The 25,419-nt window shown below is 39.6% G+C and overlaps 1 protein-coding gene across 1 annotated transcript in view; it reads left to right on the top strand.

The window, feature by feature from the left end:
- abca12 (ATP-binding cassette, sub-family A (ABC1), member 12) overlaps positions 1-25,294 on the top strand; it is a 78,774-nt gene extending 53,480 nt beyond the window's left edge. Inside the window, exons 51-71 of the mRNA XM_058081679.1 lie at positions 139-289; positions 910-1,156; positions 3,495-3,584; positions 4,886-4,973; positions 5,063-5,190; positions 6,922-7,009; positions 7,152-7,260; positions 9,007-9,061; positions 11,340-11,517; positions 11,645-11,760; positions 13,408-13,570; positions 13,738-13,991; positions 15,556-15,757; positions 15,924-16,033; positions 18,014-18,164; positions 19,893-20,027; positions 22,039-22,142; positions 22,275-22,367; positions 22,512-22,617; positions 24,168-24,305; positions 24,718-25,294. Of these exons, the coding sequence (XP_057937662.1) occupies positions 139-289; positions 910-1,156; positions 3,495-3,584; positions 4,886-4,973; positions 5,063-5,190; positions 6,922-7,009; positions 7,152-7,260; positions 9,007-9,061; positions 11,340-11,517; positions 11,645-11,760; positions 13,408-13,570; positions 13,738-13,991; positions 15,556-15,757; positions 15,924-16,033; positions 18,014-18,164; positions 19,893-20,027; positions 22,039-22,142; positions 22,275-22,367; positions 22,512-22,617; positions 24,168-24,305; positions 24,718-24,807 (2,796 nt within the window). The 3' untranslated portion in view covers positions 24,808-25,294. The remainder of the gene's footprint in view (positions 1-138; positions 290-909; positions 1,157-3,494; positions 3,585-4,885; positions 4,974-5,062; positions 5,191-6,921; positions 7,010-7,151; positions 7,261-9,006; positions 9,062-11,339; positions 11,518-11,644; positions 11,761-13,407; positions 13,571-13,737; positions 13,992-15,555; positions 15,758-15,923; positions 16,034-18,013; positions 18,165-19,892; positions 20,028-22,038; positions 22,143-22,274; positions 22,368-22,511; positions 22,618-24,167; positions 24,306-24,717) is intronic.
- The last annotated feature ends 125 nt before the right edge of the window (positions 25,295-25,419 follow it).

Raw genomic sequence — 25,419 nt, 5'->3', positions numbered from 1 at the left:
ATCTCTGAATCTGGAAGTATCTATGTTTGTATTTTTGATATTACTGACTTACGTGCGTAGTCACCGACCATGAAATTACACTGACTTCCTCAAAGGGTTTTGACGTGTTTGTTTGTTTTGTTTTTTTTATCCCTCTAGGTGTTCCTCCAATTGACTGACGGAAATGAACAAAAAGGCGTGCCTGAGGACAGACCCTTTTCTATTTCAGAGACGGTGTCAGACTCTGAATCTATTAATAGCTTCCCTGCAGATACAAGCGAAAGCATCCCCGGTTTTAGTGACAAAATTCGTAAGTTTTATAATTCTCACATTCTGGTTTGTTCTGACTATGTACATATAATTATTATTAATAATATTGCTTGGAGGCTGCATGGTGACCGAGTGGTTAGCGCGCAGGCTTCACAGCGAGGAGACCCAAGTTCAATTCCACACTTGGTCATCTCTGTGTGGAGTTTGCATGTTCTCCCTCCGGGTACTCCGGTTTCCTCCCACATTCCAAAAACATGCTAGGTTAATTGGCGACTCCAAATTGTCCATAGGTATGAATGTGAGTGTGAATGGTTGTTTGTCTATATGTGTCCCTGTGATTGGCTGGCGACCAGTCCAGGGTGTACCCCGCCTCTCGCCCGATGACAGCTGGGATAGGCTCCAGCATACCCCACAACCCTTGTGAGGAAAAAGCGGTAGAAAATGAATGAATGAATATTGCTTGTAGGCTGCATGGCGACCGAGTGGTTAGCGCGCAGGCCTCACAGCTAGGAGACCCGAGTTCAATTCCACCCTCGGTCATCTCTGTGTGGAGTTTGCATGTTTGCATCTCTGATTATGACAATAACAATGTCATATATCGTGATAGATGCATACGTTATTCGTTCAGTGTTGTCTTGCTTTTTTCACCATGTTCTCCAGACCTGACAAGTTCTTCCAAAGCACAAGGTATAAGCTTGGCCTGGCAGCAGATCAAAGCCATACTGATCAAGAGGTTCCACCACAGCCGCAGAGACTACAAGGGCCTGATCTCCCAGATCCTACTTCCGGTTTTATTTGTGGTGTTCGCCATGGGCCTGGGATCCATCAAGAACGACCTGCGACACTACCCTAAGCTGGAGCTTAGCCCTGCACTTTACAACATGGAACCAAGCTACTCCTTTTTCAGGTTAGTTTTTGTGAAGCCCTGAACAGATGATAGTGGTGACATGGACTCGTGAATAATCCTGGTAAATGATGTCAAAGCCTTCAAGGCAAGTCATCCTGGTTTGTCTGAAACCCTTAAGTTTGTGTTATTGGACCTCCAAGAAGCAGAAAAAAAATCATTAAGTCCTTAAAGTACAACCCGCAACAAGGCTATTTGCTTGTGATGAAATATTAATGAAGGTTTGATGCATCGTGTTGCTTAAATTTGCCCAGCCAGTGTGTCCCTGTATCACTTGTTGGGTATCACAAAGTTGAGGTTTGTTGAAGGGCAGACATGCCCTAAGGGGACTCAAAGATGGAGAATGCGATGTGCATGGATGCAATACACGATCAAAGTGAATACCATTAAAACTGTCGGGGGAGGTGGCGTGATGTCTTCGCCCTGAGAAGTGCTGCTGTTTGATCAGTGGGATATGTACCAAGGAAAATGCTGAGATGCCATTCTGCATCAAGTATAAGTCCTCAACGGTTTCTTTTCCCAGTCTGGAGGTTCATTCACAAGGTTTGTGTTCAGTGGTACCTTGGTTTTTCGTTATTATTGGTTCCAAAAGGTCAGACGAAAACAGAAGCAATTATGGGAGCCACAAAGTGCAAAACAATAACAAGCTGTGAAATGCTAACATTTCAGAAAACAAATCAACAAAAGTCAAACTAAATTAGCATTTTAGAAAACACATGAACAAAAGAAAGAGCAAAATTAAATCACAAGCCGGAAAAGCAAAGGAATTTCACAAAGCCTATATTGATGGAAATGGAGTGCCATCCATCCATCCAGCCATTTTCTTCCACCTTTTGGCGTACTATTGAGCAGACTCAATAGTATGTAACGGCTTTTGTTAGGTTTCTGATGGACAAAAGAATGAAAATAAAGTTATTTTTCCTCCACTTCTGCACCTCGTCAATGCCAACCACGTTGTGTGGCAAAGAGAGGAAGTACTTGTATTAATGGTAAACAACACACAATTTTATATTTACAATGTTTCACAACACTGCCCACTAGTGGCCAACATAAGTAACGGCGTGGGGGAGAGAAGGGGAAGGAGCAATTAGTGACAGGCGAAAAAGTATGATTACAAAAATACCTGATGGGCAAAAGAATGAAAATAAAGTTCTTTTTCCTCCACTTCTGCACCCTACACAGACGGGACATAAATTACACATTGTAACAAAAACCACGACGGGCCTAATGTAACGCAAATCTACATTTACCAAATGTAAATGAAAAGAAGCCCTTTTAACTAAAACCAAAATAACAATAATAATAATAATAATAATAATAATAACATCGAAATAACATAAAACCACTTGAAATGACAAATACATCGACATAAAAACGTTGTGTGGCAAAGACAGGAAGTGCTACCAGAGCTGGGGCCAACTACGGAAGCCCGGGAGGAGCAGAAGTGAAAGGATAAAATAAACACACATACAAAGAAAGCAATGAAAATGGAGTAAACAAGATAAGAAAATAAATAACTCATTGAGATAAAATTCACACAATAACTAAATAATAATAAATTCACGTATTTAGAAAATAAATAATAAAGTGCATTTTTAACTCAGTTACATACAGCCCAGACCTCTGGGTCTCTGACCACCTTAGAGGCATTCCCAGGCCAGCTGTGAGACGTAATCCCTTCAGCATGTCTCGGGTCTACCCCAGGGTCTCCTCTCAGGTGGTTAAACCAGGAACACCACCGTCTGGACTAGATTCCCGGGCCACCTCAAGAACGTGGAGGAGCAATGGCTCTACTTGGAGCGCAATACGGATGACCGAGTCGAACCACCCGTAATTTTGGCCACTTGTATCCATGATTTTGCTCTTTCGATCACTACCCAAAGCTCTTGACCATCGGTGAGGGCAGGAACGTACTTCAGATTGACCATTAAATCTCGCCATTTACCTTCCAAAACAGCATTCCTGCTCCAATTCACCTGGCGACCTCACACTCGCTCACCCATGAACAACACCCCAAAATACTCAACCCGGATTGTGCAATTTCGAAGCACAGTAACGGGTGCTTGTCGTTGAACTGATTAGCTCTAAATGTGTGTTTATTTCCCATAAAGACATACTATAAAATAGTTGAAAACAATGCGCTCAAACAGCGGTTAACGTTGTTTTCAGGGACATAATGAATGTAGCACAGGTAAATAACCCTTCTAACATATGTATGTGTGTTCTTATATCAAATTAGTCTGCATGAATGCATTCTTGTAGGCGTCCATCGTCATTTCGCTACCATGTGGGTGTACAGAAATAGTCATATTCCATGACGGCTATTGTTTTTCTTCCACAGCAAGCATAATGAAATGTCTAGCCCGCTGGCGGACAAGATGATGTCATACCCAGGATTGGACAACAGCTGCCTTGATGAGTCTGGCAATCCGTATGTAAACAAAGTTTTTTCAACAATTTCTTGCATTTATACTTTGTAGTGATATATTCCTCCATTTTCTCCATCTTTTTAAGAGTCGTTTTTTTCCATTTCTCTCATTCGCATTCATCCCATGTCTCCACTTTCACCTTGTTTCATTTTACTAGTCGACCTCCTACTAATTTCGAGCAGCTCTCTGTTCTCTCACGTCGCTCTTCTCATTTTTCCTGCTGTTTGTCTCCATGTGCATGCGAGTGAAAGCCTACCAGCAGAGCCCTGCAGCTCCAAAGCATCATTTGTATTCCATAAACACCTCACGTTTATTGCGGAGATTTTCCCCCTTACTGTCACTGAATCACTGTTGAGACTCACGAAGTAGACCTGGGAGACATTTTAAAGCTCCCCGGCCTCCCGGAAGGAGAGTAAAAGATCCGACGATGCAATGGAGATTGAATGTTTTCCCTTCAAACTGCAAGAAAGATGGTGTGCTGCAGACTTTCACACACTTCTAAATATACGTCTGTTATTATCCTTATCAACCCAACTTATATCCACATGGTGTCTGCATAAAACACAATGACATGCATATTGTAAGACTTTAAAACATTGATTATTTTTAAGAATCCTGGCCTTGCTAATGCAATGGTGAGCCCAGAAAATGTAAAGTCACTGCTTTCTAAAATCTGTTGCTGGCTCCAAATCAAATGAGAGACAAGACGAGTTCTTTGTGAATAATGATATGTACAATTTAATAAAACATGCATTCAAGGACAAAAATCAATACAACCTATAGATGGCTTCTAGAGAAAATGTCTACATATTCGAGGAGAGGCAAGATCTCTTCCTCCAGTGAGGCTATTTGAATCAGGATATGGAGAATGTCTACAAAGGACATCATATTAGGGCTGAGGACATCATATTAATTCACTTTTTAAAAAAACAACATTAAAACGATCAGTAAAGTAGATAACTGTAGCATTCTTAATATGTTGCCAACATACAGTAAAGTGGCCTTTTCATACTGTGTATTAATACCACTGTGATCTGCATATGTGCACGCCTGGATATGAAAGCACTAAATACAAATTTAGATCAGATGATTGGCCAAAGAACCCTTACAAAGACAGGCAGGTCTAGAGTGTTTGCAGCTGCATTACTGCACAAGTGATTTGCTCTCGTCTTTCATTCCGCCTCTTTGGATGTTGACAGGCTTTTAGAATAGACTCCATCATATCAACTTATGTCAAGATGTGTTCTGGGCTGTGACTGCATTACACTGAGCCAACCAGTTCACTCAATGCTTTTCTTTCAAGGGTTTGCATGAAACAAACCAGCAGCTGGGAGTCCAAAGGGAAAAGTTCAGAACAGTTTAGTGACTGCAAATGTTCCCTACAAGAACAGGTGAGCGGCAGTGTGTATGTATATGTGTAGCATTTGTATCTTTCTATGTTTTTTTTTTAATATTTGCTTTGTTTCAAAATATAATGCAGAGTTGTCATGGGGAAAGATTCGATCCACCCAGTCGGCAGACCCCCTCTTCTCAGATTGTTTACAATCTAAGTGGAATCAATGTGGAGAATTACCTGATGGTCACAGCCAATGACTTCATTAGGAACAGGTAAGGGCTTCAAGTCATAGTTAGAATTCAGCACAGAAGCCAATGATAGCGACCAAATGTTTGCTTCAGTTCCAAATATACAGGAACCTCTTAATCATGAATCCATTCCAAAAGGTCTCACGAAAACCACTCATATACCCATATATATATATATACTCATATATGAGGAAAAGACAGGAAGCAGAACTAGAGGTAGCAGAGATGAGGGTGCTGAGCTTATCATTGGGAATGACCAGGATGGATAGGATCAGGAACAAGTACTATCCTGGATGCAAGGCTGAGCAAATTCATTAATTTTCTACTGCTTATCCTCACGAGGGTCACGGGGGTGCTGGAGCCTATCCCAGCTGTCTTCGGGCAAGAGGTGGGGTACAACTTAGACTGGTCCCCAGCCAATCACAGGGCACATATAGACAAACAACCATTCACACTCACATTCATACCTATGGACAATTTGGAGTCGCCAATTAACCTAGCATGTTTTTGGAATGGTGGGAAAAACAGCTACATCCTATATGGTGGCTTCCTGTTTCCCAGCATGCTTTGTTGTATTGCTGTTGTAAATAACTGCTAAATACATCACATAGTTGATGGTTATTCTGAATTATTGGTTGGTCTTGTCTGTTGTTATCTCCCTATTATGTTAGACACCGTGATTGGGAGGTAGAATGTTCACCCCGCCCACGATTTCTATGGAGTTCTTTGGGAGCTCTTTTATTACACTGCTTGCTAAGTGAGGTGTTACCTCTGCCTCACATACTTGTAGTGGCACAGTATTAACCACATTGGGCAGAAAATTGCAATTTTGCAACATTGGAGCCAAGAGTTCAATATCGGCTTGCATAGTAGGGAAAAAACGATGTGACCGATTTAAAGCTGATATCAAGTTGGAAATACTGTGGTGAGACCAGCCATCTTGTTTGGTCTAGAGACAGTGCCACTGAGGAAAAGCAGAGATGAGGGTGCTGAGGTTATCATTGGGAATGACCAGGATGGATAGGATCAGGAACAAGTACTATTCACCCTGGATGCAAGGCTGAGCATATTCATTCATTTTCTACCGCTTATCCTCACGAGGGTCACGGGGGTGCTGGAGACTATCCCAACTGTCTTCGGGCAAGAGGCGGGGTTCAACCTGGACTGGTCCCCAGCCAATCACAGGGCACATATAGACAAACAATAATTCACACTCACATTCATACCTATGGACAATTTGGAGACACCAATTAACCTTGCATGTTTTTGGAATGTGGGAAAACCAGAGTCCCGGGAGAAAAACCATGGAATTGAACTTGGGTCACCTAGCTGTGTGGCCTGCACAGTAACCACTCATCCACCGTGCAGCCTGTGACGAAAACCATTCATTCATTCAATTTCTACTGCTTTTCCTCACGAGGGTCACGGGGGGTGCTGGAGCCTATCCCAGCTGTCTTCGGGCAAGAGGCGGGGTACAACCTGGACTGGTCCCCAGCCAATCACAGGCCACATATAGGCAAACAACCATTCACACTCACATTCATACTTATGGACAATTTGGAGTCACCAATTAACCTGGCATGTTTTTGGAATGTGGGAATAAAACAGAGCCCCCGGAGAAAAACCACAGAATTGAACTCGGGTCACCTAGCTGTGTGGCCTGCGCAGTAACCACTCCTCCACCGTGCAGCCTGTGACAAAAAACACATCAATGTAAAATGTGGTTACAATGTGACTAATTTGCTTGTGTCTCAGGTACGGTGGATTTGAATTTGGAATGCGACTCCCATCTGACCTCCAAATGGATCTTATAGCAAAGTCTACAAACGCCACTCTATCAAAGGTATGACTTTCTCCTTTCCTGTAATTATACCTAATACAATATATGAAGTAATTAGCGGGGGAAAGGTCGCCTATGAATATAGATGGAGTCATGTTAGTCATATAATACATGCGTCCATGTGTGTGTGTTTGCACGAGTGTAGGTTTGGTTCAACCCGGAGGGCCACCACAGTATGCCGGCATATTTGAACAGCCTCAACAATTTAATCCTACGCGCCAAGCTTCCAGAAGACAAAGAGCCACAGAAATACGGTACGTTATAACATCATTGTGAATATTGGGACAGTGGTGCAAAAACCAAAGCAATTTTTCCAATAGGGAATGTAAATTAGTTAACTCATTCCAGATGCCCAAAAATATGAACTAAACTTGATGAAGATGGCGAGGGGAAGAATCTTGTGATCTTTGCACATCAGTAGTGCTTTGTTTGGGCACTCAATTCCACGTGATGATCCAATACAGGTCAAACTGACGCGTACTTTTTTGCACGATATTGTATAATAACTGGGATTGAGTACAAAATCCGGGGCAAACTTTTGCCATATACTTATTCATTCAAAAACTAGATTTGACTGTATGTCACATGCAAATATAAGCAGATTGCTGAACTTAAAAATCAAAAATGTAAATTTATTTCTTCAAACTTACTTACTTGATAGTTTTCTTGCAGTGAAATTTTATGCACCTTGATTTCCAGAAATATTTCACCTCAGGATAATTTCTGTAGATTAAAGACCGATTGACCCTAAAGAATTAAGCATGCATGGTATCACAGCACAGCACAAGCATTTATTAACATTTATTTAATACACAAACCTCCTACTCATATTTTAATACAATTATACAATGCTTGCATGCACACATTCGATTTGATGTTGCCTTCATGCCGAATCTGTTGAATCCAGGGAGATTATTTATCCCAGTTATGATCTTTCATCTGCGATCTTGTTAATCCTCACCCTTATGTAATAAACTTCCCACTCAGGGTTAGAACCTGCCCACGGATGTGTCATCACACTCCTGTTCACCTAAAACGCTTTGCAATTGAGAGACTATTCAGCCTATTCGGCCAGCTCAATCGTTTATGGGACATTTGATAACACTTTGCCACATGGTATCCAACATGGAACACCTCATTGGAGTACCAAAGAGTGGACACATCTCGAACAACCATATTTTAACACTAAATACATATATATATATACATTAAAATACTTAAATTATAAGTGTGTTTAGTTAGTCTGTAGGCAACTCCAAGCTCAATATATTTAGTCTACTGCTGTCTAAAATACAACATTTCTCAATCCACACCGGTACAGTGATAGTTTATTCCAGTAAACCTCGGATATATCGGATTCAATTGTTCCCACTGGTTTTGTCCGATATAAGCAAAATCCGTTATATGCGTATACCGGAAAATGTCCGTTTTACGCATATATCGGATTTATATCCGATATATATCGGATTTATATCCGATATATGCGTAAATCGGATTTTATCCGTTATAAAAAGGCACTTCCTTGACTATGTTTCCAATGTACCTGGACGCGCAGGCAACGCTGCAAATGCTGCAAATGACGTCGTATAGCGGCCTGTTACGATTCGGCGAATCGGAGCGCCACGATGCGGCCATCCGATATATGCGAGGGAAATTTAATGGAAATGCATTGGAACGGGACTGGAGATTTTGTCCGAAATAGGCGAAATCCGTTATAAAAAATCCGATATATGCAATGAATTTTTATTGGAAATGCATTACAGAAAAATTGGTTCTTTTTTATCTGTCCGTTGTGAGCGAATTTCCGATATATCCGAGTCCGATATATCCGAGGTTTACTGTATTATGCTCCAAGGCAGAATCGTATTGTGAATCAAATTGGGAAACAAGTGTGACTTATTGGCTGCAAAATACCGTAAATAGAATCCATATTTATGTATATCTTCTTGTTTTTGCACTATATCATTATTATTATTATGTTTTATGTTTGCTTGTCGCAGCCATTTCAGTGTCCAGTCATCCCTACTTTGGCCGAGCAGATAACGAGGACTCTATGTAAGTCAAGTCTTTTTTATTGTTACGTCTGACTGAATGACACCACAAGCAAAACAAAGTCTTAACCCACCATTATTTGAGTTTAGCCACATTTGATTTTCTAAATGGAGCTCCCAGAGCTTGCAGTATTGATCACAGTTTCGATATAATGACATTTGGCCTGCTGGTGGTGAAGCAACTGATTGGTTTGTCTTGGATATATAGTCACATGTTTCACATCTGTGTGAGTGTTCCAATGGACCAAATCACATAAATGATTCAGCGAGTGGATGGAAGCTGCAGCAATGGCATCATGAATCCCTTTCCTCTTCAGAGCCTTATTAGTTCAAAGTCGCTCATCTGCCATTTTTGTGTTTCCTGACCTTTTGTTTTTGAAAGTAGTTTTGAATCAATGCAGTTTTTTTTTTTTTTTGTAGTTGGTCTTGCAAGCTATTGCAGGCTGGGCGCCCAATTACTCCTTTGTCGATGCTTACCTTACTGATGTATTGATTCGACGAAGATACTACAGGCTTATTACGCTCAGATGTCTTCATTGCTGCAACGCGGTTGCCTATGGGATAAGATCTGAAGCTCCGGCTAAAGCTTGGCCATGCCGATAACGAGATGATCAGTAGCTGTTGGCTTCCTCCTGTAGTTACTGCTTCCTTAAAACGCCCACCACATGTCTTTCCCCCCCCTCCTTCCCACTTGGTCAGTCTGACAGCTTCATCGTTATCCTCTTGGAGCTGCGGGCAGCTGATTAGAGTGGTTGCTTTGACCTGGCTCGCTAAGAAATCTTGAATGAGATTGTTGCAGAGAAACAGGTTGCAGCATCAGGTTTGAAGAGTGAGTGCATTTTATGGGGATTTTTGAGTGCTATTGCAATAGCTATTGAGGTTAGCGATGCACAAAAAGGTTCTTCCCAGCATGCCTTGCGGCGCAAATTGCTGAATTTACGTGTTTCAAGTTAAGGTAGTTGTTTATCATTATTATTATGTGAGGGGGGGCTGCACGGCGGTCGAGTGGTTAGCACACAGACCTCACAGCTAGGAGACCAGGGTTCAATTCCACCCTCGGCCATCTCTGTGTGGACTTTGCATGTTCTCCCCGTGCGTGCGTGGGTTTTCTCCGGGTACTCCGGTTTCCTCCCACATTCCAAAAACATGCTAGGTTAATTAGCAACTCCAAATTGTCCATAGGTATGAATGTGAGTGTGAATGGTTGTTTGTCTATATGTGCCCTGTGATTGGCTAGCGACAGTTGGTTATGTTAAAAAAATGCAGCTTTACAAGGCTCAATCAAGTGTTTATAAAATTAATAATCCTTTATTGTGGTTACTTGGTTCCAGACCACGATGAGTGAATTTCCACAAAGTAGGACTCTATATTTATAAACTGAATATATTTGTAGTTACAACATAGAAACCTTTTTTTGACCTTCTAAACAGGGGTTTTTAATTATTATTAGAGGTCTCGAGACATGAAGTAACAACCCTATAGTCACCTTTACACAAGAGAGGTGCACAGGAAGTGATATTGAGAGCTCAGAGTTGAGTTTTAGCATGTCGTGGGTTACTTTTTCTCTTTGGGCATTTTTGCGTTTGTGTTCAAAATAACTTGAAAAGTTCTGAATGACATTTTCAGGAATTGTCGGAAATGGGATATATTTAGAAAATTGAGGGGGGGGGTAAAGGGTTCTTTAACATTGTGAGATATTGTAAATCCATTTTTGCCATTTGTGCATATATATGTAACGCCACAAAAAAATGGTCATAAAACGTGGAAAAAAATACAGGACAACATTGATAACGTGACTGATGATTACTATTTTGGTATATAACCATATGGGGGGAATTATGGTGTTTGCCGATCCAAGTGCTTTTGTTTTAATTACATTTATTTCATTTATTTCTTATTATTCTTTTATTATCGGGCCTGTTGTGAGATAATTCAAATCGGCAGCAATAAAACCTGTTAATTTGGTGATCGAGTCTCACCGAACATTACAGTAAATGATTGACACTTAATACCCTGTGCCAATGTATGTAGAATACAAGATATCATTCACAGTGTCTTTGAATGCATCTTATGAATGCCTCACACATATATTTTACTTAATTTAGTCATTTTTATGCTTGAAAAAGTAAAAGTAACTAATGATAAGCCATATTCAACCACTAAACAGCATGATTGATTAATTAATATATTAACATCAATATATGCAGTATATCAAACTTTGACATCGAGTGTTGCTGTGTTGTGCTGCTTCTGAGTTAGCCGTTGTACGTATGTCTTTGCAGCATCCAGGGAATGCTCCAGATACTCGTGGCCGTTTGCGTGCTCACAGGATATTCCATCACCACGGCAAGCTTTGCCGTCTACGCCGTCACCGAGCACCACAACGGCTCCAAGAGGCTGCAGCACATTGCTGGCATCAGCGAGCCCTTTTACTGGGCCGTCACTTTCCTTTACGACATGGTAACACTTAACTGTCCGGGCTATGGCTTGCTAAAATAAAGCCTCATACATTTAATTATGAACTAATAACTGATATTATGAAATAATGAGGCACTAGTTCAATATGACTTGCATCTTTTCTCCACAGATGATCTACATGGTTCCTGTCATCTTGACAGTCGCCGTGGTTGCAGCCTTCCAGATCCCAGCGTTCACAGAACGACAAAATTTGGCTGCTGTCACCCTGCTTCTGGTGCTCTTTGGGTGAGTCATTCCTGTCAACCCGCATGCAAACATGCTGTAGTCCTGATCCATTCAGCCTATGAAAGAGTCCTTCTTTATTTTAACACCCGAGGGTGACATTGTGATCAGTGCTAGATAGCATTAAAGTCTACAGCAAACCCCCAAAAAACGCATTTATTAAAAACAAAAAAAAAATAAAAACTTTGCTTTGGTTCCAATTTTCTACAAGAAAAGCTCTGATAAAACATTCCACATTCCATATTTGTTCTCAAATATCTTACTTTTTATTTTTCTACACAAAATAAGATGAAAAATAAATAAACAAATCAAGAATAAAAAAATCAACCAATCAGTAATAAATAAATAAATATAATAATACTAATAAAACGGCAAATAATAAAAACTTAAGAAACCACATATAGTTGGTGGGTAGACAAATTATTTTTTTCAGATTAAAATGAACAAAGCATTATTAGAGCCCTGTAGACATGACAAAACACGACTATAGTCACATTTATAATCTTTATTTACAACATATTGCGCAACTGCAGGGTCTTGAGACACATGCTAACTCGCAAACTAGAGAGCTAGCGACCTAAATGGTAGCCTTCAAGTTATTTCCTTTAAACTTAAATAGCCAAAAACGTACCACTTCCACACGGATAGGGAGGATAACTATTAACAGTTATTTAACCTTTAACATGAACATTAATCAAACGTTATATATTTTTTTTTACAGCATCCATATCAAACTTTAAACTTTCATATCAAGGCGGGGGACTCAAACTAGTGTCCTGCGGGCCACATTTAGCTGAAATTTTAATCCAAAATCGAAACAAAAACTCGTTGAAGGTTTGACGTGACATCTCAATATTGATCTCATTTCAAAATTCCAAGGTTTCAAATTTGATGCGACAGCAGCATTTGCTCTGAAGGTCAACCTTCATCCCCTTTGGACGTAAACACATTTTTCTGCCAATAATTGGATCAATACATTGTATACAAAGTAAAGCCTGATCTGTCTTTGGGTTTATTTACATCATTTTAATTTTGCTATTTACTGTTCACCCCCTGTGTTTTGCTCTGCTGCCAAAGAGCCTTAGATCTCAGGAGGCAGAGTCAGCACAGTGCAAGTCATTTATCAGACAGATGTCTCCCTCCCAAGCAATGAATAATCACATTCCTCCATCTGGCAGTCAGTTCCCACCTGGTCTGGGTTGCAGCCGTCGTGCTGCTGTTCTCTGCTTGCGCCTTGGCACCCCTCCTGTGTCCACCAAGCATCTTTTTTGGGCATGGTTCCCAGATGCGGCCTTTCTGTCGAGCGCCATTTGTTTATGTCTGTCTGTTTTTCCTGTGCTACTTTTCTCCTTTTCATCTCCGTCCCCATGCCTGTTTTTTTTTTCCTCTCACACGCTCTTTGTTTTGACCCAGACATCCCAATCAAATAAACAAGCAGATTATATGAGAGGGAAACAGAAAAGAAAAGGGTGTTACGCCACCAGGGAATAAAAGAACAAGTGATTTATCATGCTTCCTTTTAATGTCATGACTGAATATTTACCCTGCTCATTGTGTTGTGCTATTTTCGCCCACGTTAGTCAGTTTATTCAACAGTTGCTCTACATGTTAAAAATACTTTCTTTTTCATTTTTTTTTTCCATCCCTCAGGTTTGCCACCTTCCCGTGGATGTACCTCTTGTCTGGTGTCTTCAAGGATGCGGAGATGGCCTTCATCACTTACGTGTGCATTAACCTTTTCATCAGCACCAATACCATCATGTCCAGCTCCATTCTTTACTTCCTCAGTCAGGTTTCAACACAAAACGAAGAGGTCAGCATGCATTACTTCAATGAGATGCCTTTTTAATAGATTGCACAACAGTTTTATTCCATTGTAATGCATGATTTGAAGAATCTACCCCGTACACAATAACAAGAAAGTGACCTCCATTCCTTCTATTCTAATTGTCTCCGCTGGCCTCGCTCTTCTTCTGGCAGAACATAAAGGAAACGTTCAGGATCCTGAGCCGAGCGTTCTTAATCTTCCCTCAATTCAACTTTGGGAATGGACTGATGCAGTTGGCCAGAATGAACATCGAAGTCCAGCTCATGAGCGGCTACGGCATTGACGCCTATAAGAACCCGTTCTCTATGGATGCACTGGGCTGGATGATCGTGTCCTCCATCATTCAAGGCGTGGTCTTCTTCACGTTGCGCCTCTTGCTTAACAGGTTCCTCATACGCAAAGTCAGGTAAGAAGAATGTATTGGAACAAAATGCAGTGGATCCCTGCAGCATTAGAAATGATTTTTACGATCAAAACATTCGGACAGGCTGCAAGCATGGGCCCGAATGTTTGGAATGCAGTCAGAATTTTTAGAATGTACTTCAGAATTCCAGGAAAAAACATGATTTTTCATTCCGATGGTATTCTGTATCTTTGTACCGCGAGTGTGACTAGAGTATTACTCTATGATGGTAAATCATTATTGGACTTACAACCGTCTATAAAAACCATGAAGGCTTTTTATAGACTGAATTTTTGCACTTCAGTTTTGTACTGAACTGAACTGAATGTTCCAAAAAAATCAGATGGATCGCAGCCTCTGCAGTAATGCGGTCGCTGTACCGGACTGTCGTGGTGAAAAGAGAGCTGAGCCGTAAGGCAAAGGTCCATCCATGTTCCCACCCTCACTTATGGTCATGAGCTGTGGGTCCTGACCGAAAGAATGAGATCGCGGATACAGGCGGCTGAAATGAGTTTCCACCGAAGGGTAGCTGGACTCATCCTAAGAGGTCGGGTGAGGAGGTGGCTCGTGCATCTAGTCCAGATGCCGCCCGGACGCCTCCCTTGGTGAGGTGTTCCAGGCATGCAACAGCCGGGACAAGGCCCTGAGGCAGACCTAGGACACGCTGGAGGGATTATGTCTCACAGCTGGCCTGGGAACACCTTAGTGTCCCCCCGCTGGAGCTTGAGAAGGTGGCCGGGGACCGTGAAATCTGGGCTTCCTTACTGAGACTACTGCCCCCGCGACCCGGACCTAGATGAGCGGAGGAAAATGGATGGATGGATATTCCAAAAAATACAGAAGCAAAATGCGTGTACTTGAAAATTCCGTTCATGAAAATTCAGTTCATAAAAAAAACATTCATGTTTCAAAATACATACACTTGCATTTTTGGAACAGCTGTGTCATGTGACTATATACTTTATAACTGCGTTTGTTGGAAAGTTCAATGCATTTTGCTTATATATTTTAATTCAACAAATATTTCACCAGGGCGGCACAGCGCGCAGACCTCACAGCTAGGAGGACCAGGGTTCGATTCCACCCTCGGCCATCTCTGTGTGGAGTTTGCATGTTCTCCCCGTGCATGCGTGGGTTTTCTCCGGGTACTCCGGTTTCCTCCCACATTCCAAAAACATGCTAGGTTAATTGGCGACTCCAAATTGTCCATAGGTATGAATGTGAGTGTGAATGGTTGTTTGTCTATATGTGCCCTGTGATTGGCTGGCCACCAGTCCAGGGTGTACCCCGCCTCTCGCCCAAAGACAGCTGGGATAGGCTCCAGCACCCCCACGACCCCCGTGAGGAAAAGCGGTCGAAAATGAATGAAAATATTTCACCATAAAATACTTTTTTTTTTTAATTATGATTTATTGCAAATGTTGATCTGAAATTAGGGGAGATTGAACAACAACATCATTGAGATAGGCAATGCTACTGAACAGGATGAGCCGTATATCGAATATATGGATGGGCGGTGCTGATGTGACATTATCTAGGCTTCATCATTTGTTGTCTTTTTTTGCAGGCGTCTATTTTTGGGCAGAAAAAATGTATCCCAGGTGATTGAGGACGAGGACGAGGATGTAGCAGCTGAGCACATGCGAGTGGTTAGCGGAGCAGCAAGTTCGGACATCCTGCAGGTCAACCAGCTCACTAAGATCTATCAACATCTCAACAAGAAGATCTGTGCAGTCAAAAGGCTCTCTGTGGGAATTCCTGCCGGAGAGGTACGCTTGCAAGGGGTTATTTAGCGGTTGGGGGGGCTTTAGCCAAACTCTGCAAGTAAACTCAGGCAATCAATCATGGGCCTGACTTCAACCATGTTACTTAGTGTGGGTGGATATTGAGCGTGGTCAGATGTTGCAAGTTTCAATTATTCATCTTTTTCCAAAGTGCTTCGGTCTGCTGGGAGTGAACGGGGCGGGAAAAACAACCACTTTCAAGATGCTTACCGGAGATGTTAGCCCCACTGATGGCACCGCGCAGATCAGGGACTGGGACGGGTAAGATACTCATTCATTATTTTTTACTTTCTAAAAGCACCGCAAAGCAAGCCAGATAAGAGCACACGGAAAATGTGCTGACTCACACTGTTGCTGAGCTACAGGAAAGATGTCGCTTTATTGTTGGAAGCGGGTTTCATATATATAATATTTATATAATATATTTCACTTGCATCATGTGTACATTCGGGTGTCAGAATTAAAGCAGGGGTGTCCAACGTGTGGCCCCAGGGGCCATTTGGAGTCCTGCAGCACAATTTAAAAATACAATTCTACAAGAAAACTGAAAAAACAACAGCAAAAATTGAATGATCAGATGTAATTTTACAAGAAAAAAGTCAAAATATGAACAGAAAAAGTTGTACAGAAAAATTAGGAAAAACTCAAGTAGCCTAAGTAGCCTAAGTAGCATAGCATTTTGTTAAAGTTGTAATATTATGAGAAAAAACAAAATAAAGATGTATTTTTCTGTCATTAGTTTGGGAAAAGTTCCAATATTATGAAAAACAAAATATTTGGGATATATAGTCATAATTACGTATGAGAAGAAAATTGACAAAAAGAGAGCTGAAATTGTTGGAAATTTAACAAATAAAACAACAGCAAAAATGAGAATAAAGTCCAAATATTAAGAGAAAATAGTTGCACTCTGAGAATAATGTTGTAAAGGAAAAATTAGGAAAAACTCAAGTAGCCTAAGTAGCATAGAATTTTGTTAAAGTTGTAATATTATGAGAAAAAAACAACATAAAGATGTATTTTTTTGTCATTAGTTTGGGAAAAGTTCTAATATTATGAAAAACCCAAAATATTATGGGAATAAAGTCATAATTATGAGAAGAAAATTGACAAAAAGAGAGCTGAAATTGTTGGAAATATAACAAATAAAACAACAGCAAAATGAGAATAAAGTCCAATTATTAAGAGAAAAAAGTTGTACTCTGAGAATAATGTTGCAAAGGAAAAATTAGGAAAAACTCAAGTAGCCTAAGTAGCATAGTATTTTGTTAAAGTTGTAATATTATGAGAAAAAAACAAAATAAACATGTATTTTTTGTCATTAGTTTGGTAAAAGTTCTAATATTACAGAAATAAATTCAAAATATTATGGGAATAAAGTTGTAATTATGAGAAGAAAATTGATAAAAAAAAAGAGAGCTGAATTTATTTTAAATTTAATAAATAAAACAACAGAAACAATGAGAATAAAGTCCAAATATTAAGAGAAAAAAGTTGTACTCTGAGAATAATGTTGTATAAGAAAAATTGGGAAAAACCCAAGTAGCCTAAGTAGCATAGCATTTTGTTAAAGTTGTAATATTATGAGGAAAAAACTAAATAAAAATGTAATTTTTGTAATTAGGTTGGGAAAAGTTCTAATATTACAGAAATAAATTCAAAATATTATGGGAATAAAGTTATAATTACGAGAAGAAAATGGATTTTAAAAAAAGAGAGCTGAATTTATTTTAAATTTAACAAATAAAACAACAGAAAAAATGAGAATAAAGTCAAAATATTAAGAGAAAAAAAGTCAAGAAAAAGTGGTGCAATTTTACAATAATTAATTTGTATTAAGGAAAAATTAGGTTATTTTAGTAGCCTAGAGTTGAAATATTAAAAAAAAATCACAATATTATGAGAAACAAACTATTATGGGGAATAAGGGAATAAAGGGCAAAGAGTATTAATAAGCTGGTTCACCGACGTAACAAAGCTGTGATGCATTTTTTTAATTAAAATATACTGGACTGGACTGCTATTATTTTGACGTCTGTATGTAACTGCTTAGCATATGCTTTACAAAATATCAAAGTGGCTTATTTTTCAGTATGCGGTTGTCACAGGAAAAACAAAAAATGGAACACCTTTGACTTAAAGGCTATTTCTAACTGCAACAGCCTCAAAGTCCATCTTCCCTGTTCAATATACAGAATACCTTTCATGTGCACCTTTCTATTCTTTGTGTGTTTCCCCCAGGCGGCTGGTAGACATTATGGAGTGCCGGCAACAGGGAATTAACATTGGCTACTGTCCCCAGGTGGATGCACTGGATAACCTGCTCACTGGAGAAGAGCACTTGTATTTTTACGCTCGTATTCAAGGAATCTCTAAAAGTGAGATAGACGGGGTAAGAATTACAGCCCTGCGCTGTTTTTCATCATCTTGGAGTGATCTCAGCCATGCGTGGAAAACATGTGATATGACTTTGAATGAGCACAAATGCAGCGAGGACTGGCTGATTTATCCGTGCAGAAATAATCAGCAGGTGTGGAAATATGGAGCGATGCGCGCCTCGTTTTTGAGCGGCTCAAAATGTTAATGCTTCTGTTGTCAGTGTAGAGAATTACGCCCATGCTGTATTCTATTCGGCGGTGCAAAACGTATTTCACATTTAGAGGGTGATCAGTTCTCTTTGCAGATGTCGCTATTGTCCCGTTTTGTCATACTGTACATGTCGTGGTTCTTTTTCAAGTTCAAAAAGACCTATGAAAGGAAGAATACACATAAATCATATTGCCGAGGATGCTCTGACATGCGCTTCCATAAACATCTTGTGAGGCTGCAAAGATGCTATTACCTTGTTTTTGAGTGGCTATATTAGTTAATGCTAACTAACACAAATTCAGACAGACTTGTGAACAATATTTGACAGCAAACAGCCTTTTAGATGTTTACGATCTCGTGAGTTCAGCAGGTAAGAGGCAAGGTCTTTATTTACAATGCTGTTGCCAGCAACTTATACAGTGGTTTGTACAGATAAGCCAATCAATCAGGTTCTCAATAGTGTTTCAAATCAAGGTGTGTGGGAAAAAATGTTTGTTCCCTCGGGGTCCATGACAAAATAATTTACATCTACTGGCATAGGCACATATGAGCCAGCTAACAGCACATTAGTAATAATATAATAATATAATAATATAGTATAATAATATAATAATAATACCTTTCAAAAATGACATTTGTTTAAGCCAATTTCTGCCAATGAAAGATAAAAATATCCCCATGGTAAGTCATAATTATGAGAGAAAAAGTTCAAATTATAAGAAAATCATTCATTCATTTTCGACCGCTTATCCTCACGAGGGTCGCCGGGGGTGCTGGAGCCTATCCCAACTGTCTTCGGGTGAGAGGCGGGGTAAACCCTGGACTGGTGGCCAGCCAATCACAGGGCACATATAGACAAACAACCATTCACACTCACATTCATACCTATGGACAATTTGGAGTCGCCAATTAACCTAGCATGTTTTTGGAATGTGGGAGGAAACCGGAGTACCCGGAGAAAACCCACGCATGCATGGGGAGAACATGCAAACTCCACACAGAGATGGCCGAGGGTGGAATTGAACCCTGGTCTCCTAGCTGTGAGGTCTGTGCGTTAACCACTAGACCGCCGTGCCGCCCTACAGGGGTGCTGGAGCCTATCCCAGCTGTCTTTGGGCGATAGGCGGGGTGAAAAACCATAATTATGAAAATCAAGTCCAAATTATGACATAAAAGGGTGAGGTTATGCGATAAAAGGTCATAATCATGACATTAAAAATCATAATTATGGCATAAAAACTAAAGATCATGAGATAATAATATAATTATGAGATATCAAATTCAACTTATAAGGTAAAAAGATGAAATGATGAGATAAAGTCATAATTATTGAATTTAAAAAAATTATGAGATACAAACTGTTTGTGTGCCGAGTACCATACACAGTTTGTATCTCATAATTCAGACCTAATAATACCTACATGGATGGATGCAGTATATTATATTAATTAGCATTTCCGACTGACTGATGGAGAGAAGGACATTAAACATAATGGAGTTTCAGAATATTTTATGAACCTGTTGTTTCCAGGTGGTGCGGTATCTTCTGAAAAAGCTGGAGTTGAACTACCATCAAAACGTGACAACCGATGGCTACAGTTGTGGCACCCGGAGGAAGCTCTCTACAGCCATCGCTCTCATCGGTCATCCTCAGATCTTGCTACTGGTAAGCATGTATACCCCGCACCTTGTTCTTTGGCTGCCTCTTTTAGCACCTAACCGGAGAAAAGGCACATATTAAATCAGTTTTACGGCGCCGTTCCAGTAGCCAAGCCGGTATTGGTTCCATAAACTTGACAGACCTCATTTTGTTAATTAGTGTTTAGCCAAGGGTGCTATTGCTTGTTTCTAAATAACTCATAACTCATTCCTTTCTGTGGTGAATTCTCGTCTAATTCTGTCAATCTATCTTTATATTCCTGTAATCACAATGTATCTGTGAGTGATTACTTTTCTCAGCTCCCAAGTTGTTCTAGAGATGTTTTTCTGCAAGAATGTGAGAGGTTAGATCATGGAAGAAGAGCAATGATGTGACGGTGATTACCACCATTCAATCGTCTCGCCCCCTACCCTTCTCACAACCCCAGTGGTCATATGTATATGCATTCTTTCTGAATATTGATAATGGTTTTATTTCATTTGAACATGCATCAGATTACAATTGAATGCATCACATAATCAGTTCACAGTTCCACATATCCAAAAGGAGTAGGAAGAAGCAAATCTTATTAAATCCTACCCCTCCATCTGGTACTTTTACAATCAGTAACTGTTACATTTGTTCACTTCCTGCTTTCTATAATACAGTTTAAGGTTGTTTTTTTTTTGTTTTTTTTTAATAATGCACCTCGTACCGAAGTACAAGGTGATATGACCATACAATGACATAATGTGTACCATAGTAAGTGTCAATATAGTGATATATATAGCACATCATGACTGGTTCAAGACTCTTCATCCTTGTATTTAGCAAACATCAACTGCTTGTATTGTTTCTTGAATTGGCTCATCGTTGTGCATTGTTTGATTTCCTTACTCAATCCATTCCATAGTTTGATTCCACATACTGAAATGCTATGGCTTTTTAACGTAGTCCTAGCATATAAGTGTTTCACATTTAGTTCTTCCCTGAGATCATATTTCTCCTCTCTTGTAGAGAAGTATTGGATGACATTTTTAGGTAATTGGTTATTTTCGTGCCTAATGTATTATTTTAGCTGTTTGAAGATGAACTATATCAGCAAGTTTAAGTATTTGTGATTTTAGAAATAAGGAGTTAGTAATATTCGATTTTCTATTAACCCTGCAGTCCTCAACTTCATTTGTTTGTTAATGGTTCACACTCAATATCCCAGAAAATGGATACTTCAACGACTTACCCACCTCCTGAGGGTCATAAACAGGGTGGACACCAAGTGTTTTGGCCCCAAATAATCACGTTGAACTATGTAATTTTAAGTTTTCAATTTCTGCATGTTGGAAAACAAATTGTTCAACAAAGTATTTTTAGTACAAAACTAAACTAACAGGGAATATATACTGCTGGGGCTGGGGTTTGAACCTGTGCTCCCTTTCTTAAAAGGTAGCACCTGTATCATTACACCACCAGGGACAGCCTGCTAAGTCAGTGATGTCTGAACATGTGTAATATAACAAGGCATACTGTTTGACAGCAGAGGGAAAATATTCCATTCCTAACAACTTGAAACACACTGTAAAAAAAATCCAAGTTGACTCAACTTAAAAAAGTAACCTCGCTGCCTTTTTTTTATTATTTAAAAAATTAAATTTAAAATTTAAAATTAAAAAAAAATTGTAATTAAATTTAGCAAATTAACTAAGTTTCTCCAACTTAAAATACCAAATTCACGTGACTTATTGCTTTGTTTTGGGAACTTTCTTTATTAGGTCAAATAAACAAATCTTTTTGTTGTATCAACAATAGAACTCAAGTAATCTCAACTCACTTTTGATTTAGTCTAACTAATTATTTCAAGTAAATTCAACTCACAATTAATTGAAATTAATTGAAATGATTTGTTAACCAGATTTGAATTGAGTTGAGATTATTTGATTTACATTGTTGATAAAAAAAAGTATTTGGTTATTTTATCTAAAAAAAAATTATGAAAAAAAACTAAAAAGTGGTTCACCACTTTACTCCTCTCCCACTTCAGGATGAGCCCAGTTCCGGCATGGACCCCCGTACCAAACGGCACCTGTGGAAAATCATCTCTGAAGAGGTGAAAGGAAAATCCGCCGTTGTCCTCACTTCACACAGGTTAGCGAGACAATGCAGCATGTCATCCATCAAGCCAGTATTAAATATTGACCATATTATTTAAGGCGGGGACTTGTCCGTCTTCAGTCTAAATGTGACCTTTCAGCTTCTCCACTTTTGTGTGTGTCTCAGCATGGAGGAATGCGAGGCGCTGTGTAGCCGTCTTGCCATCATGGTGAAAGGTCAGTTCCGCTGCCTGGGATCCTTGCAGCACATTAAGAACAGGTTTGTGACCTCCAATAACCTTCAACCTTCTCAAATACAGTCATTTCTATCCCGCTCTCAAATTACCGCAGCTATTTCCTTATCCTACTAAATACGCAGGAGATACTGTATCTCTCTACCATGACCTTGTGTGCTAATGCGCAGGTTCGGCAGCGGGTTCACTGTGAAGATGTACTTAGCCGAGGCTGGCGGTGATGTAGAGGCAATCACTGGCTTCATGCAGAGACAATTCCCCAGTACTTATTTGAAGGTGAGCATATGGGCGGGGTTGCAGTATTCTTTCTCTAGAGTGGGTCCTTGCGCAGTCACAACTCGGCATTTGTAAATTTGTAGAGCTTTGGTCAAAATATGGTAATGGTAATGTTACATTTGTTCACTTCCTGCTTTCCATAATACAGTTTAAGTTTTTTTTTTTTTTTTAAATAATGTACCTCGTACCGAAGTACAAGGTGATATGACCATACAATGACATAATGGGTACCATAGTAACTGTCAATATAATGATATATACAATGACATGATGGATACCATAGTAACTGTCAACATAGTGATACATACAATGACATAATGGGTACCATAGTAACTGTCAATATAGTGATATATACAATGAAATAATGGGTACCATAGTAACTGTCAATATAGTGATATATACAATGAAATAACGGGTACCATAGTAACTGTCAATATAGTGATATATACAATTAAATAATGGGTACCATAGTAACTGTCAATATAGTGATATATACAATTAAATAATGGGTACCATAGTAACTGTCAATATAGTGATATATAAAGCACATAATGACATAATGGGTACCATAGTAAGTGTCAATATAGTGATATATATATAGCACATCATGACTGGTTCAAGACTCTTCATCCTTGTATGCAAAGTATGCATACTTGCAGACAATATTCAAGGTAAATGTGATGCTCTACTGCATATCTTCTTTGTCTGTTCCATCCCCTTTTTAAAGCATTTGTGCACATTATCTTGCTCTGTCACTGTTTAGCACTCATATTACCCATTTTACCCATGCCTCATAGCTGTGTTGAGAATTTGAGTTCAATCCAGTAATAAAAAGTACGCCTCAATTGGGACATAAAGTAAAATATTACTTCTCTCGGCCCACACACTAAATAATAAGCATAAAGAGCTGCAATATTATAGGTCTATATGTGTTCAGTAGTGGGTGTGTGGGGTTATTTTTGTACAATGCAATATTGGTATTTATTGGTCACTGATGGTGTAGTGCAAGGGGTGTCTAAAGTATTTATTGGCACATTCTGGTACATTCATTAAACAAGAAAACTAGATCAAAAATGCAAAACAAAACTAGCAGTAATTTGATAATAAAGTAGAAATATTAGATGATTAATCAGTTTGACCAGCCTCTTCTTGTCAGCTGGTGGGTGGGATGCTGCTCCCCCAGCAGACCATTCCACAGAAGATGTCAGGGGCCACAAATGATTCATAGAAGTGGCCCCTGCACCTGAAAGCACCTGAGCCTCCTAAACAGATTTTGGTTTTGGTTCAGATGAACACCCAGGTACTTATAAGATGTCAACCTCTCAATGTCCTGTACAAGAATAAAGTTGGATTCAGAGGAATTTTTAGAAGCATTAAGTTGAAATAACAAAAAGTGGGGCATACAAAAACTGAGGTTTGATTGTAAGTAAAAACTTACACCCGAAAAAGTCAAGCCAAATAATTCCTTGTATACATTTGAGTCAATTAGTTGTGCCATTGGTGCCATTTGTGCTAGAACTGCTCAAAACTCAACTTTTCTGTCTTACCAGGACCAGCACTCATCCATGGTGGAGTACCATGTTCCCGTCGCACCGGGAGGTGTGGCCGCTATCTTCGACAAGCTGGAATGCAAGAAGAGCTCGCTGCAGATCAAACATTTCTCTGTGAGCCAGACCACTTTGGATGAGGTACGAAAAGAACGCGACATCAGCTGGGAGAGTGAACCAGCATGGGGTTTTATAGACGCAGATGCTACAGAGGGACTGAAAGCGGAAGGAAGGGGAAACAGGGACGGGAGAAAGCTTGAGTGGGAGTGAAAGACAGAGCAGGGAAATGTAAAAACGAGGCAGAGGAAAGCTAGTGGGGCATGCCTGAGGGAAAATAAATGGAATATGAGTTGAGGAGAGAATTCATGCAGCCAGTGTTGATTTTCGACAATCTGCTCTTCTGAAGCTTTGGGGATGGGAAGATACCATGAGGAGCAGGAACAAGGGGGAGAATGAAGAGGGAAACGGAGCAGCAAATTAGCTGTGATTAAGCATTTTAATGGTAAACAATAGACAAAGCAATCACATGAATCCTATTGCTCAACCTCCGCAGGTCTTCATCAACTTCGCCATGGGAAGCAGCCGCATGGAATCCACAGCAGCTCACGTTGACTTGGACTCCATAAAAGACGTAGAGGCTTAGATCTGACTACTATTATGTCTGCAGTGAAATGAGAACACTATCTCTTTATTCTGCATCTGTCCTAAATAGATACTATAGAAGGAGATTAGACTGCAAATCTTTTTTTACGTTTGACAATCATAATTAATCCTCAACGCCAATCCTAGGCCCTCCAAAATCCTGTTGTATTGAGCACATTTCCATACAGATTAATATTTATTCATGTTTACTGACTTCAGATTAATTTACTACACTTGAAAGTTTCTCGTCATCTTGATTTTTGTATATGAAGAATTCAGTTAACATGGGCTGAATTCTGTTATTCAGTTTATAATCAAAAGATACAACATTGTTGCTACCCGCACCTTCTACTACAGTAATTAACATAGTAACCTATCTATGTCTTACTTTGAGATCATTTTGCTGCTTATGGACCATTTTGTGATGGCCTTGAATGTATGCTGCCATGCTTTTTATAACGTAAATAAAAACATTTTTTCAACTGCAACTGCAGTATCTTTGTATGCATTCAGAATCGTTTATGTATGATTTACTGCACAGGTGTCCAAACTTTATTCACTGAGAGACGCATGCTGACCCAACACATGTACTGTAGATATTTTTGATAGAAGT

Source organism: Doryrhamphus excisus, chromosome 9 (assembly GCF_030265055.1).
Source record: "Doryrhamphus excisus isolate RoL2022-K1 chromosome 9, RoL_Dexc_1.0, whole genome shotgun sequence".
In the NCBI taxonomy this organism is placed as follows: domain Eukaryota; kingdom Metazoa; phylum Chordata; class Actinopteri; order Syngnathiformes; family Syngnathidae; genus Doryrhamphus; species Doryrhamphus excisus.
Note: the sequence above shows the minus strand (reverse complement) of the source record. Positions and strands in the feature narration are given on the sequence as shown.